We start from the raw sequence: 15,438 nt of genomic DNA, 5'->3' as shown, positions 1-15,438 counted from the left end.
TTTATCAGCTAATTTTTAATATATTACTCATCAGGTAGCATATTCATATCTAAAAATTGTTATCATTACTCTTCAAATTTTCTTCTTTTCAAGTTCTCTAGATTTTTTTTTTTTAGTTCAGTGAAAGTTTTCAAGCATTCTGTGCGGTTATGATTCACATTCATACTTCAGTTACACCTATGATTGCACAAGATTGGAAGAAGAGAGGGAAAAATTAAAAAGGTTCACCTGTATTTTAGTTACCTTTTTATTTAGTACCATCCTGAAAAATACTTTTATCCATGAGCAAAAAATTTAAAATTTGTTCCAATTAGTTATACATGCATTTTGACACATCATACATAAATGGAGATAACTTCTCATTCTTCTGGTTGTACATGATGTGGAATTACACTGGTCATGCAGTCACATATGCACATAGAGTAATAATGTCCAATTCATTCTACTATCTTTACTATCCCCATACACCCTCCCCTTTCTTTACTCCCCTCTGCCTAATCCAAAATACCTCTATTCTTCCCTAGCCACCCCCAACCCCATCTTACTGTAAATTAGCATCTGCATATCAGAGAAAACATTTGGCCTTTGGTTTTATGGGACTGGCTTATTTCACTTAGCATAATATTCTCCAGCTCCATCCATTTACCCTGTAAATGCCATTATTTCATTCCTCTTTAAGGCTGAGTAATATTCCATTGTTTATATGCCACATTTTCTTTGTTGATCTGTTGAAGGGCATTTAGGTTGGTTCCACAATTTGGCTATTGTGACTGAGCTGCTATGAACATTGATGTGTCTATGTTACTGTAGTATGCTGGTTTTAAGTCTTTTGGGTATAAATTGAGGAATGGGATAGCTGAGTCAAATGGTGGTTCCATTCCAAGTTTTCTAAGGAATCTCCATATTGATCTCCATAATGCTTGCCCCAATTTTCAGTCCCACCAGCAGTGTATGAGTGAAACTTTTCCCCCACATCCTCACCAACATTTTTTTCTCGATAATTGCCATTCTGACTCGAGTGAGATGAAATCTCGGTGTAGTTTTGATTTGCATTTTTCTAATTGCTCTAGATGTTGAACATTTTTTTCATATATTTGTTGATGGATTGTATTTCTTCTTTTTTGAAGTGTCTGTTCAATTCCTTAGCCCATTTATTGATTGGGTTACTTGTTTTACTTGGCATTGGGTATTTTGAGTTCTTTATGTAATCTGGAGATTAATGCTCTGAGTTGCATGTGGTAAAAATTTTCTTTAATCCTCTACGTTTAACATTAGCTTCTGTTGGTATATGTGTACCAAATCCTGTAACCAGCAGGCTAGCGCTGAATGGTAACCTGCACATCAGAAAACAAAGGTTACATAGTTCCTAAACTCCTTAGATTAGGGGCCAGAAGGAAAGCATCAGAGGAAAAGAAGTCTAAATAAAACTGCAGTGCTAAATTGGGAACTGTTGAAGGAGGAACAGCAGTTACAGTTCACTACAGGAAGGAGACAGGCAAGTAGCTGTAGCAGAAGGCAAGTAGGACTTGGTTGGTAAAGAAGCCTCTGATTCCAGCAGCTTGGGAGGCTGAGGCAGGAGGATTACAAGTTTAAAGCCAGCTTCCACAAAAGTGAGGCGCTAAACAACTCAGTGAGACCCTGCCTCTAAATAAAATACAAAATAGGGCTGGGGATGGGGCTCAGTGGTTGAGTGCTCCTGAGTTCAATCCCCAACACCCCCCAACACCCCCCCCCCCCAAAAAAAAAAGAAGCATCCTCTGATGAGTTAAGATTCCAAAACAAAGGATCTGTTGAAGGGATAATGACAAACTACCCGGGCCTGGAGAAAGGGGCAGACTTCGAGGCAGGACAAGCAAGGCCAGACTCAAAATGTGGGGCTCTTTTAAGTGCCAGTGCTTGTTTAGCTTTCAGGATGCAGTAAAAGTCCCCACTTTTATGTTGTTGAGCCAAGACATAAGATTAGTACCCTTGATGTGGCTGAGAATCTCATTTCTGCCTCCCCTAACAAAACTAAAGTCAGAGAATGAAGGAATTTTCCAAAGTGGAGAGTGGGTAAAAATAAATAAATAAATAAACAAACAAACAAACAAATAAATAAATAAATAAAATTCAGGGCCCAAACCAGGAACTTAAGGTCTATAATTTTGTAATCCAAAAAATAATTTCCTCCCCCTCAACATTATTCCCACACTAGCCCTCCAAACTATGTGAAGATATATAATTTAGCTTTAATACTTTGGTTTATTCTTTAAATCTATAAAATATTGCATTCTTTGTAGGCATGTTGAATAATCAGGTTTTGAAATTATTAACTCCTACACATTCTATTGTGATATTTTCTAGGGTTGTCTTCCTCTTGTGCTGATGTTTGATATGAAGGAAGAAATTGAAGTAGACCCACAGTTCATTGCTCAGTTGATGGAACAGCTTGATGTCTTTATCAGCATTAAACCAAAGCCAAAGCAGCCTAGCAAGGTTGGTTCAGTCTGGATCCAGGGAGTCATTCTGTATAGTTTTATTTTGCATACAAGTGTGTATTTAAATTTACTTGGAACTAATACTCTCATATGTGTTATTATCTACGTAGTGATAACAATATTGATTTGTAACACCATTATTGGTCATTATTTTCTTTATGTATTTGTTGGTTTTTATAGTCCATTTTTTGTAACCATTATTTTTCTATAAATACATGTGAAGGAAAGAGAAAACCCTTAGCTTGCAATCTGGTAACTTTAAAGCGTTACATAGTTGCCATAGTTGGTAAGACTGTGTGATTGTGTGTGTGTGTGTGTGTGCGCACGTGCGTGTACATATCCAAAGCAATTAAAAAATAAGAGCATTTATTATATGCCAGCCACAGTGCCAGCCCTAACGATTTAAAGAACACTTGCCATTCTTTTTGATAAAGACTTTAACAAGAGTCTTTAGCCTTCTTGTAACCTTTTCTCTAAGATGTTGCAAAAACTCTGTAATTTCATATAGGGTAAAAATTTAATGAAAAAAATGTTACACTTAAGTGCTAGTGAGAATGTGAGAAAACAGCAATGTTCCTACATTAATGTGAAAATTAGCAGAGCCATTTGCAGAACAATTTGAGACCACCTGATCATACTCAGAATACTGATTCCTACTTGCAGCCATTGTACCTCTGGTTGCACACACTGAAGACACATTTACACCAGAAGTCAAATAAAATGATGCTGATTGAAAAAAAATCACAAATTGCACGACAGCAGGTACTAAATGGTACATGGTTCTTGCATGAATGTGCATGTATTATTTTCTAAAGTGCAAAGCATCACCTGGAAGGGTCACAGCAAATTCACAATGAGATGCCTTTGGACTAGGAGCTAGAAGAATGGAATTATGAAACAAGGGGAAGGAATGCTGTGTGCAGTTTCAACAGTCAGAAACAAATAAGTTTTATTTAGGGTGCTAAATACAGAGATGCTGTATCAACTTTGGTTTTCTATATTTTAAAGAAATATCCTGATAAAAGGATTTATAAAATGTAACTGTGTTAAGTTTATGGAAAGTTTAGAAAAAAAAATTTAATTCCTGAACTGAATTGAGTTCCCTAACTTACTATAATAGATAACACCAAATGGTTGTGCCTTCCAGTTTTTAATTTCTAAACTGTAAACATTATCATATATGTATAATTGTTTGTATATAATATATATTGTGTAATTTTGTATATATAAATACTATAATATTTATTATCCAACTGAAGAAAAATAATCATACCTTCTTCAAAATAAAACTTTAGAGAAAAAGCCCTGATTCTAAGTGAACTTGATATAGTGAGTTGACATTTAGATAACAGGACATTAATTTTATGTATTGTGAAGCTTTATGCTTGACTGATATGAGTTAACTAGAATTAGTAGAGCTACCAGGACTAAAAGGTAAAGGCTTGAAGAGATATTCAAGGACGTGTGCTTATAAAGATGGACAGGCACAAGAATTCCAGGAGTTCAGGAAGAAATGGGCAGGTATCAGGGAAAAATAGATTGCCAATCAGAACTTGGAAACCTTACAGCATCCCCTGGCCATTTAATTTCACCTGCCTGGCCTGACTCCAACTACTGCTTTAACTACTTTCTTAGCCACAAATTTTCTTTACTCTCTGTTGGAACCTTTCCCCTTTGGGTTCACATTTCCAATTGTCTAGATGAGTCCATTGAAGGGGAAGAAAGATTTGTAATTTTCTTTTACCATGAGCTCAGTGAGGGGGAGTGGTACCTCAAGGTCAGTCAGCTAATCGACTATAAATATCAGACATAAGTGACTATGGTTATGCAGTCTGTATGTTGTGACAAGTTGGACTTGGTTTGTAAAGATAAGGTAAAGCCGGGAGAGCTTTAAGGTAAAGAGAAGAGGCTGTGGAGAGGGTCTGGAGTTCCAGTCCTCTTGCTGTCCTCTGCAGCTGTGCCATGACCTTCACCAATTCACTTAACACATTGAATGTGAACAATGATCACACCTCATAAGGTTTTGGTGAGAACTGGAACATTTGTGCAGCTTCCATCAGTGCCCGGAACACAGGACACATGCAATAAAGGGTAACGAACATTTTCAGCTTTACCAAAAGTTAAGAAATGAGTGTTTAGGATTTGCAGTTGATTTTAAAGTGGCATCAACATATCCCCTGATTGGAATTATTAGCATACTCACTTTCCACCTTCCCTTCCCCCATTCATTGTAGACTTCTTGCATGTCACTTTTTTTCCCCCCATTATGTGTTTTCATAGTCTGTGATTGTGAAAAGTGTTGAGCGAAATGCCTTAAATATGTATGAAGCAAGGAAATGTCTCCTCGGACTTGAAAGCAGTGGGGTTACCATAGCAACCAGTTCATCCCCAGCATCGTGCCCTGCCGGCCTGGCATGTCCCAGCCTGGATATCTTAGCTTCAGCAGGCCTCGGACTCACTGGACTAGGTATAAAATTTATTATTACAGTGCTTCTCAGTCACTGGGGAAATGCTTATCTGGTTCCCTTTCTTTCTACCATTTGGGTTTACGTTTAAATGCTGTTTTTAATTTCTTCTTCTTTAGGCCCTAAGATCAGGTGAAAAGTAACAAAACTCAAATCGGACTGTTTTGGGGTTTTTGTTGTTTTTTTTATTGGTAGGATCTGTGGATTGTGGTACCCAGATTCTTCCTGTGTTGGCATAAATAATCAAGGTCTGACTTTTATTTTCAGTGACTGTTTGTTCTTCTAAATTAAGAATGCTATTGAGATTGAAGTGAGCAGGCTCACTATAATTTATGTGTTTGTTCTCTCTTGCATCTGTAATATTGCCATCAGTCCCTAGAGATAAAGATTATCCAGTTTGCTTTTGAAAAAATAATTGCAAATCTGTATGAGAGGTGGGGAAAGTGGAAGGAGAAAGCAATCAGAGCTGTACCCACAGTAGTTAGGCCTGCCAAGCCAGACACAAAGGGATCCTAGCCACCAAGGGATGCAAATGGACCTGTATCTACAGCAAGCAATAGAAAAGTAAATGAACAATCTCTGTTGGTGCTTTGGTTCATTAAGAAAGCAGGGTGAGCCACCTAATCGTCATAGTGGTATTTATGGCCTCATCTGTGGATTGCAATCTTACAGGCTGACTTCATTTGCTCCATTATAGTTATGCTAGGTTCACTGCTTTCTTGCACATTTCCCAGTTGTCTTTTATATGAAATGCTAGTACAGTAACCCCAGTAAATCATTCCATTCAGTGCTGGTTTGAGGCAGAAAAAACATTCTCGGCAATCTTTAAAATATTTTTCTAATACTTTTTTTTGCTTTTAAAAAAATGTAATCTGATAATAATATGATTATGAATCCAAGGAGCCATTCTTAGACACTATTAAAAATAAAGAGGTTTTTTTTTTCCCCTTTGTCTCTCACCTGCCAAAGTTATTCCTTCCACAGGGACCTGAACAGTCATAATAACATAGCAATGCCTATGAACCAGGAAATGCCAGTCAGGTAACTTAGCAGGAACCAAATTTATCCTGCTCTAGTGAAAAGGTGAGCAAAGAACAGAGTTACTGAATTTTAAAAATGTATTCATGGCTATACCCATTCTGTAATACTTCTACTTTATATGTATTCCTAGAAACTTACACAAATGCATATTTTATTTTCGAACACATTTCAAATAACAGAAGCAAAACCTCATTTATTTAAGTATCAAATTCTTAAAACAAAAACAAAAAAAATTTTTTTCTAAGGAAAGGTTTCATTATTGGGATGACACTGAAAGAAGTCATGGTCATGTATATGTTCTGACATACATATAAGAACTGTTCAGATAGCTCTCTGCCTATTTACAAAGGTGCCAAGTGGACCCATTCTACCACAGGAAAGCTTTCCCTAGTTACTGCTAACTATGAGTGCTTTGAAAAGCATTTGTTTGGAAGCAGATGACAAGTGAGGTATGCAGAGAAATAAAAATGCATCCCCATTTGCTCATCCTCACTGGCTGATAAAAATGGAAAGCCCCTGGTGGTGCTCAGTGACCCTGACTGCTGTCCTGGTTTGGGCATATCTGTCTTCCTTTTTCTGCCAGCATCTATTTGTGGGTTAGCCGGTTTCTGTGTTGGAGCTGTGTAAAGAAATATTTCATGTAGCTATTTGAAAGAAAATCCATCACCCATATTTTGTATTTAGAAAATATCAGTTCATATTGACATGCATTCCAGATGGCAACATGGGTGCTATCTTTATTGAGAAATCTTGAATTCATGTGTATTAACTTTACATTCATTTATTGCAGGTCTTCTGGGGCCAACCACCTTATCGCTAAACACTTCAACAAACCCGAACTCACTCCTGAATGCTCTTAATAGCTCAGTCAGTCCCTTGCAAAGTCCAAGTTCTGGCACGCCCAGCCCCACGTTATGGGCACCCCCACTTGCTAATACTTCGAGTGCCACAGGTCAGTATCATACAAGTGTAATCAAAGGCATGTATTCTTAAGTGTTATCAGTTTAATTTACAAATGATTCAGTTTCTGTAGGGAAAAACTATGGTTCAGACTCCACTCCAACAAAACAGGAATTCCCTGATGTGTAAATTAGTTCAAATGAAACACAACAAAGCAATGAGTTTTTCATAAAAATAAAATATAATTTTCAAACGGGATAAGCAGATTAGGGAAAAGGGCTTGATGTGCAGGGAGCAGTGACCAAGGCATGGCCAGGCTGACAATCTGGTGATCGGAAAACAGGCTTTGTGCTCCCTTATTTCCTCATTTGTATAGAGAGGAGCTTGGAATAAACATTCTCAAAGGTGTTGCTTTAACATTCTTGTATGTTTTCACAGTAATGTTAAATCTATAGAGAGATTAAAATAGAATTATCTTCTAAATTGTCAGTAAAAAATATTTAATTATTGTTACTGAAAATAGCAGTAGTTCATGAATTTTTTTCTTGTCTAAAATCTGTCTTCATGAAATGTTACCATAGGTTTCTCTGCCATACCACACCTTATGATCCCATCTACCGCGCAAGCCACATTAACCAATATTTTATTATCTGGAGTGCCCACCTATGGGCACACAGCTCCATCACCCCCTCCTGGCTTGACTCCTGTTGATGTTCATATCAACAGTATGCAGACAGAAGGCAAAAAAATCACCGCTTCTTTAAATGGACATGCACAGGTAATGCCCTTCTGTTGCAGTGGTATCATCTGCACTGTTTTAAGAGAAAAGCTGCTTGTAACATGCTTTAATCTTTACCTAAAATGATTTTTAAATTGTAAATTCATGACCTTAACTGTATATTATTTTCTATTATTTCAGTCTCCAAATATAAAATATGGTGCAATATCAACTTCATCACTTGGAGAAAAAGTGCTAAGTGGGAATCATGGCGATCCATCCATCCAGACAACTGGGTCTGACCAGGCTTCTCCCAAATCAAATCCTTCAGAAGGTCAGGAGCTGTAACTTTTCTCCTGAATGTCAGTCTGGTTTGTTACTCTGATAAAGGGGATTGTGGAGAGTCTGTGCAGTGATTTAGAGTTGGTTTTGCTAACCAACTGTGACTCACCTTAGCTATGTGCAAAGGGAATATCTTGAACGAATTGCCAATGAGCATGGTGAGAAGTTTACAGAAAACCACTTTCCACAGAAATATCACTTTCCCCTTACATTGGACCTTCCTAAGTTAATTTACCTGTGTAACAAGAAAGCATCAACAAACTAAACGCTTTTATAGAAATATATCTCCCTTAAGTTGGAGTGTCTTCTTGTAGCTCCCTTACCCTGCTAACACTCTTTTAAAAATATTTTTAAATTGAGTTTTTGTGAAGCCTGAATTTGCTGAGGCATCCTCTATTCAGCTGAGAACCTTTATGCCTTTATCAGGCTAACAATGTCTCTGTAGAATTGGGTTCTAATTTTTTTTTTCCCCATTGCAGATAATAATGAGCTGTAATGTGATGTTGTTTAGATTTTTCACTTTTTTCTTCTCCCCTGCAGGTTGTAATGATGCTTTTGTTGAAGTAGGCATGCCTCGAAGTCCTTCCCATTCTGGAAATACTGGTGACTTAAAACAGATGATGGGTCACTCCAAGGTTTCCTGTGCCAAGAGGCAGACAGTAGAGCTATTGCAAGGCACGAAAAACTCACACTTACAGTATGTATTTTAATCTTAAAAGCCTTGATTCTGTGAAAGATAATATGTAGCTGACTGAACTTGTTTTAACTTGATGGTTAGCACTCTGGTTCAGGTCAGGTCAGGTCTTTTTTCATTGCTCTTCATAATAATCATTTCAATTTTTTTTTTGCGGGGGGGCGGGCACTGGGGTTTGAACCCTGGGCCTTGTGCATGCTAGTCAAGTGCTCTGCCACCCTAAGCCATATCCCTTGTACTTTTAAGGGGTGATATCTGGGAATTTTTATGCTTGCCCATGTTCTTTATAATTTCTTCTCCATATAGTCAGTTGGTCATATATATGTCCTCTAAACCACCTATATGGCTCAGAAACGAACAATCTTTCTGCTTTTTTTTTTTAAAGAATTTTTTTTAAATGGATCTTATTTTATTTTATTTATTTATATGTGGTGCTGAGGATCGAACCCAGGGCCTCACACATGCCAGGCAAGTGCTCTACCACTGAGCCACAACTCCAGCCCCTCTTTCTGCTTTTTAGTAATCACTTGGGACAGTTTTTTTCCTCCTTGATTTTTACTGTTAGAGGTTTTCCTACAGTTAACTCCCTTTCAGTAGGGAGTTCTTTCTTAAGCTGTGGCTCCCCTTGTCCAAGGTAACCAATGGAACTTTTCAATAAGTGCTTCACAGTATCATGAATCATGACAAGTCACATTGAGTACAAATGCGTGAATTGTGTTGACTGTGAAGCTCCCTGACCATGGCATAGTTGCCAGTGTACCATCTTTGCTCCATTTCCTTTGTCCTTCGTCTATTTCCTTTTTCCTTGCTGTATTTCTATTTTTCTGTTTATCTCCTTTCTTTTGTTGTTCTCCCACCCATCCCCATCCAATTGATTTCCTCTACTGCCTCCTTAGTTCCTTATATATTTTTATGCAAAGATTAGCATAAAAGTTTTTATTTCCATCCTCTCACTAAAAACCATTTTGCTCTGTGAACTCTGGGTCTCAATTTACCCAACTATGTTTTATCTGTTTTTCTTTTAATAAACCAAGTTAATGTTCTTCAATATAGGTCAGAAAAACGATTTTGCTTTCTTTTTAGATTGAAGCAGTTGAAGCATATGTTTATTCCTTTCATCACTGACTGTGTTCTGCACCTTCTTCACATCTCCCATCTGGATTAAGCTGCGTCCTCCAGAATTGTCTCCCTCTACTCATCTCTCATCAGTTTCATCTATCCTTGATTTTGCTCTAGTGATTTTTTTTTAATCTAAATCTTATCACATTGTGGCTTACAGAGCCTCTGGGGTCTGCAGTGCCTGTTTCCTTTCCTTATGCTCTTCCCTCCCAGTGCTCTTTCTCCTGGCCTTTGACACCAGTGATCTTGCAACGCCCTTAATTCCCAGTTCAAATGTTCTCTGTGAAGCTTCTGTCAGCTTTTGTCCAGCAAAGTTCATTGTTCTTCCTTTTGAACTTCAATCACCCTTTCTAAATCCCTCTAAGTTCCCTTGGCACAACTGATAGTTGAATGAATAAAACTATGAAGACATGATGAGCAAATCGGTTCTTTGATTGATTCCTATTTTATCTGAGACTAATGGTGCACTTGGATTTGAACTTGAGGTTCATGTACTCTACATTATCATGTGTTGTATTTCAGCTGTTGCCCGTTATAAGAAGCATTTTCATGCTCTACCTATACCCCTAATTAGGTTTTGGAAAATATTTCTTATTTATCTGCTACCCTTATTTGTTACCAGTGTCATAGGCACCGTACACACTAATGATGTCAGATTTATTCATCTCTGTTTAGGCTTTGTACATGTGAGTCATTGATATCTCCTTGATGTGTAAACATGAAAAATCTTGTCTTATGTCTGTTTTCTCTCTACCATATGTTGTATAGCATAGATAGGACATAGAATGTGTGTATTATGAAACAGTTTGAAGCTCTAGTTCTAGAGTCAGAGTGCCCGAATTCATATTCCAACTCTACCATTTACATTGGAGGTGTGACCTTGAACAAGGTACTTCCCTCATCTGTTAAATGAGAATGACAATAGAACTTACATCACAGCATCCTTGTGAGGATTTTTTGAGTTAATACGTGTAAATAATTGATGAAGGTAAATTTGCCCAGTAAATGTGATACCTAAGAAGTACTTCAGTACATTTGTCTGTATGGTAGAGTGCTAAATTACAAACTCTTTTTCACAGCAGCACTGACAGGTTGCTCTCAGACCCTGAACTGAGTACTGCAGAAAGTCCTGTAGCTGATAAGAAGGCTCCAGGAAGTGAACGTGCAGCAGAGAGGGCAGCAGCTGCCCAGCAAAACTCTGAAAGGGCCCGCCTTGCCCCACGTCCATCATATATCAACATGCAGGTAATGGAGAAAAGCAGAAAAGTCATTCAAATGTAGGGTGCTCAGGTGAGGGCATGAAGAATTCACTGAGTATTTAGCAGTGAGTAGTACAGAAACTGGCTTTTTCTTCTCTGCTCTGGTCAAAGTGAAATTTAAATATATGTCTGATACGTAGGAATTGGTTTTACTATTAACATTAAACATGAAACAGGATTTAGCTTAAGTGAGAAGAATTCTTTAAAATATAATATTAAAAATATAATATTGGGGCTGGGGATGTGGCTCAAGTGGTAGCGAGCTCGCCTGGCATGCGTGCGGCCCGGGGTTCGATCCTCAGCACCACATACAAACAAAGATGTTGTGTCTGCTGAAAACTAAAAAATAAGTATTTAAAAATTCTCTCTCTCTCTCTCTCTCACTCTCTTTTTTAAAAAAATATAATATTAAAATGGCATAAAATGATGTGTGTCACTGCGCCTTATGCAAATAACATCATTCATCTGTGTTCTGGAAAAAAATTTAGATGAATGCAAGAGATGTATTTTCAAATATTACCATATCATGACATTGTTTTGGATACACAGATCCAATATTCTTCCATCTGTGAAAATAGAGATGGTAAATTTGGTGCCATTTTGAGATGGTTATGAAAATAACTAATGTAAAATTTTGTTTTGTTTCGTTTTGGGTACCAGGGATTGAACTCAGGGGCACTCAACCACTGAGTCCCATCCCCAGCTCTATTTTGTATTTTATTTAGAGACAGGGTTTCACTGAGTTGCTTAGCACCTCGATTTTGCCGAGGTTGGCTTTGAACTCATGATCCTCCTGCCTCAGCCTCCCAAGCCGCTGGGATTATAGGTGTGTGCCATCATGCCTAGCCTATTGTGAAGTTTTTAGTTCCTTGAAAGTAGATGCGATATTATTGATGATTGTGTTGGTTCATAACTTTTCTTTTGGTACTGGGGATTGAACCCAGAGGCACTTAACCACTGAACCATGACCCCAGCCCTTTTTATTTTTTATTTTGAGACAAGGTCTCAGTAAATTGCGTAGGGCCTCACTGAGTTGCTGAGGCTGGCTTTGAATTTGCTAATTTCCTGCTTCAGCCTTCCTGGAATTATAGGTGTGTGCCACCATACCCAGCTGGTTCACAGATTTTTATGTTTAAAGCAACTTCCTCAACAGGACTTTTCTGTATATTCATTTTCAAAGATTTAGGTTAGTTACTCAAAATAGATATCTGACCATGAAATTCAGAAATCTGATTTCCATATAGATCACAATATGAAAGACAATGATTTTTTTCCTGTGGGCTTTTAAAAATTTCTGTACATATTCTAGTTTTCAGTATCAGTTATTGGGTAGACTCACTTCATAGTAGGGATTTGTCTCACTCGATCCCCCCACCTCCATAAAAGATGAAAATCTTTTTTACAAAATCCTAGAAACAGAAACACTGCCATAGATACACATGTAAGAGAAATTAATTCATGAAACTAAGTTATAGTACAAAGTCCCAAAGTGAGCTCTAATTTAGTCCTCCTCATCTTTGTTTTAATCCTTTGCATTTGAACATTTTCATGAATTTGTAGGTGATTAATATTATAAAAACCTTGGCCTTCATAATGTGTCAGTGTTTAAAAAAAAGACATTTACCTCACTTTGTGTGGTGAATTTATTTTTGGTTAGCATAGATTAAAATTCTCCCATTTGAGACGTATCAATTCCCCTTTATCATTCCTTTGTGTTTTTTGCTTATATTGTGGTTCTTCTTTGCTATCAGTTTTATATACCTCAGTGGACCAATTTTATGGCTGTTTCTTTTAGAATGGATGAGAGGGTTGTTCTTGGTGACATCATTTCCACTTAAATAGAATAGATGTACTTATGCCATTAGTGAATAGCTGATTCTCAGATCACTAGAAAATCAGTGATAATAGTCACTGAGCATTGATAGGAGAAAGATCAAAGATTTCCCTGTTCTCTGTGACTAAAGATATATCCGTCTTCCGACTACTCTTGAGTGCCATGTTGCTAGCTCTCTCTTCACACTTACCGTACTTTCCATTTTTTTACAGTTATTCCTCTTACTCAACCCTCCTAAGACTGTAGGTCATTGAGGCTGTGGATTATTTTGTATTCATTATTCTTCTATAAAGCTCAGGACACTCTCTTTAACCACTAGGTACTCAGAATTCATTGAACAAGTGAATTTAGGTCTTTACTACACCTTGCCCTTGGACATTAATAATTAAAAGGTGATTTTAGACTTCTCGTGCCATTTTAGAGCTAGCATTTAAAAAATGTCCTCATAGTGTTATCTAAAAATCTGTCTCTCCTGATTTATTGTCATCTTCTTAAAATTCCAACACCTTCATACTGTTTGTTTGGAACAGCCTGTTGACTTCGATCACCCCCCCTCGTCTCAGTATTGTTCAGAGCACATTTCACTCTCAGAAGCATCCTGGTTCAGACCGTGAATTACATGGACACCTACCATGACACAGTCTTCCTGGGAGAAGAGTCAAAGTGCTCCTGCCATTTGGTTCTTGATCTTTCTGGTGGTGGGCCTTTGAGAACCTATAAATCAAGTCTTAGCAAGTTCCTAATTCGGGGAGTTGAGAACACTAGGTTAGCATTTGAGATGTACCTCTATCTGTACTACTGTCCTTAGAAAGACCTTTCTTGGTCTCTGCATAGATCTGACTCCATCACAGTGACTCATTCAATGTTAGTGGAGTGCATGTATGGTACCTTCCTAGTCCTGCACCCCCAAAACAAAACAAAGAACCAAGACGGTAACTAGGTTAAATTAGTTAATGTTATATATTAACATTATAGACTGTAATGGTTATAGACCATTTTCATTCACCTCACTTCAAAAGCAAAGACTATGCCATTTAGGTTAATAACTTCTTAAGTTGTATTGACATCACACAACCTCAGATCATACTTACCTAGATAAAGAGGGGATTTTGAAACAGAAAGGAGGATAGTAGGTACCTGATAGCGTTTTGGTAATGTGTTAATCTGAAACTTAGCAAAATTGATATTAGGTTATTCATGATAGTTTAGCATATAGTGGTCCTGGTGTGCTAGATATTCTTAGTGAATAGGATTTTTTTCTTTTTCAAGGAAAAATTCTACCTCTGTCACTGCTATGACTTCAAGTAAAAAATGGTAATTTGTTACTCTAACTAGTTAGTTTTGAACAGCATGTTTAGATTTATCATGCCTGCATTGGATTTCTGTCATCCCATGGTGCAGAGCTTAGCATATGTTTTAGGGGATATAGTCAAAACCTTTGCTATGTATCCATAGAGTGTTTGCATGGCATTTGGAAAAATTGGTAATAAAAACATTTTCTCTGCTTCATTTTCAGGCATTTGATTATGAACAAAAGAAGCTATTAGCAACCAAAGGTAAATGATGTACTAATGATTTGTACTTTGATTGTTTTTTAGTATGCTCAATAAATGGTTTTTCAAAGTTCATGGTGAATTGAGAAACTGGTCTCTCATAAAAAGAAACCCAAAATGTTTGGGTTCAAGTTGTTTAAATTCTGTTGAACTTGAATATATTTTCTTGAATATATTACCATTTCATCATTAGAAGTTGTGTAGCCCCCCCCCCTGTTTTTCATTTATCATAACTTTGGGTGTTATGTTTTATTAGGGTATTTTAGGCATTTATATTTTTTTTTATTAAGAAATAATCATTCAGGGACTGGGGTTGTGGCTCAGTGGTAGAGTCCTCGCCTAGCACACAGGAGGCGCTGGGTTCAAACCTCAGCACCACATGAAAATGAAATAAAGATATTGTATCCATCTACAACTACAAATAAAAAAATGTTAAAAAAGAAAAAAACATTCAGTTATCATTCCTTCAACATATCAAAGAAACAAAGCTCAACATTCATATTTTATTTAAGAAATACATTAAACTAGGGCTGGGGATATAGCTCAGTTGGTAGAATGCTTGCCTTGTATGCACAAGACCCTGGGTTCAATCCCCAGCACCACAAAAAAAAAAAAAAGAAAAAAAAAAAAAAAAGAAACCTCACTGAGAATTTGTCTTATATTCTGTTTTCTAAAGCTATGTTAAAGAAACCAGTGGTGACAGAGGTCAGAACACCTACAAATACCTGGAGTGGCCTAGGGTTTTCTAAATCCATGCCGGCTGAAACTATCAAGGAGCTGAGAAGAGCCAACCATGTGTCCTATAAGCCCACAATGATGACCACGTATGAGGTTTGTAGTCAAGCTCTACCCATTGTGCCTGTCTGCTCTCAGCAGAAGGGGTTGGTCCTCCCCTCCCTGTGTTCTTTATAGACATCAGGAAAAAATATTAATGGTCATGTGTTTTTATTTCTATCTTATAAATGTATTGTTATAAAATTGATGCATTCCTACATATTATGGTTTTTATCTGCCTTCTCTCAAAGTTGTTGATACT

The 15,438-nt window shown here is 37.3% G+C and overlaps 1 protein-coding gene across 2 annotated transcripts in view; it reads left to right on the top strand.

Moving 5' to 3' along the window:
* Bicc1 (BicC family RNA binding protein 1) overlaps positions 1-15,438 on the top strand; it is a 280,330-nt gene that overhangs the window by 245,986 nt on the left and 18,906 nt on the right. For both annotated transcript variants that reach the window (XM_027931424.2, XM_071611241.1), the window contains exons 9-17: positions 2,344-2,475; positions 4,758-4,944; positions 6,774-6,935; positions 7,465-7,661; positions 7,803-7,935; positions 8,484-8,640; positions 10,836-11,001; positions 14,366-14,405; positions 15,079-15,233. In XM_027931424.2, the coding sequence (XP_027787225.1) occupies positions 2,344-2,475; positions 4,758-4,944; positions 6,774-6,935; positions 7,465-7,661; positions 7,803-7,935; positions 8,484-8,640; positions 10,836-11,001; positions 14,366-14,405; positions 15,079-15,233 (1,329 nt within the window). The remainder of the gene's footprint in view (positions 1-2,343; positions 2,476-4,757; positions 4,945-6,773; positions 6,936-7,464; positions 7,662-7,802; positions 7,936-8,483; positions 8,641-10,835; positions 11,002-14,365; positions 14,406-15,078; positions 15,234-15,438) is intronic.

The sequence above is a fragment of the Marmota flaviventris genome, chromosome 4 (genome assembly GCF_047511675.1).
Source record: "Marmota flaviventris isolate mMarFla1 chromosome 4, mMarFla1.hap1, whole genome shotgun sequence".
NCBI classification, from domain to species: Eukaryota; Metazoa; Chordata; class Mammalia; order Rodentia; family Sciuridae; genus Marmota; species Marmota flaviventris.
The sequence above is the reverse complement of the archived record's forward strand: the minus strand, read 5'-3'. Positions and strand labels throughout refer to the sequence as shown.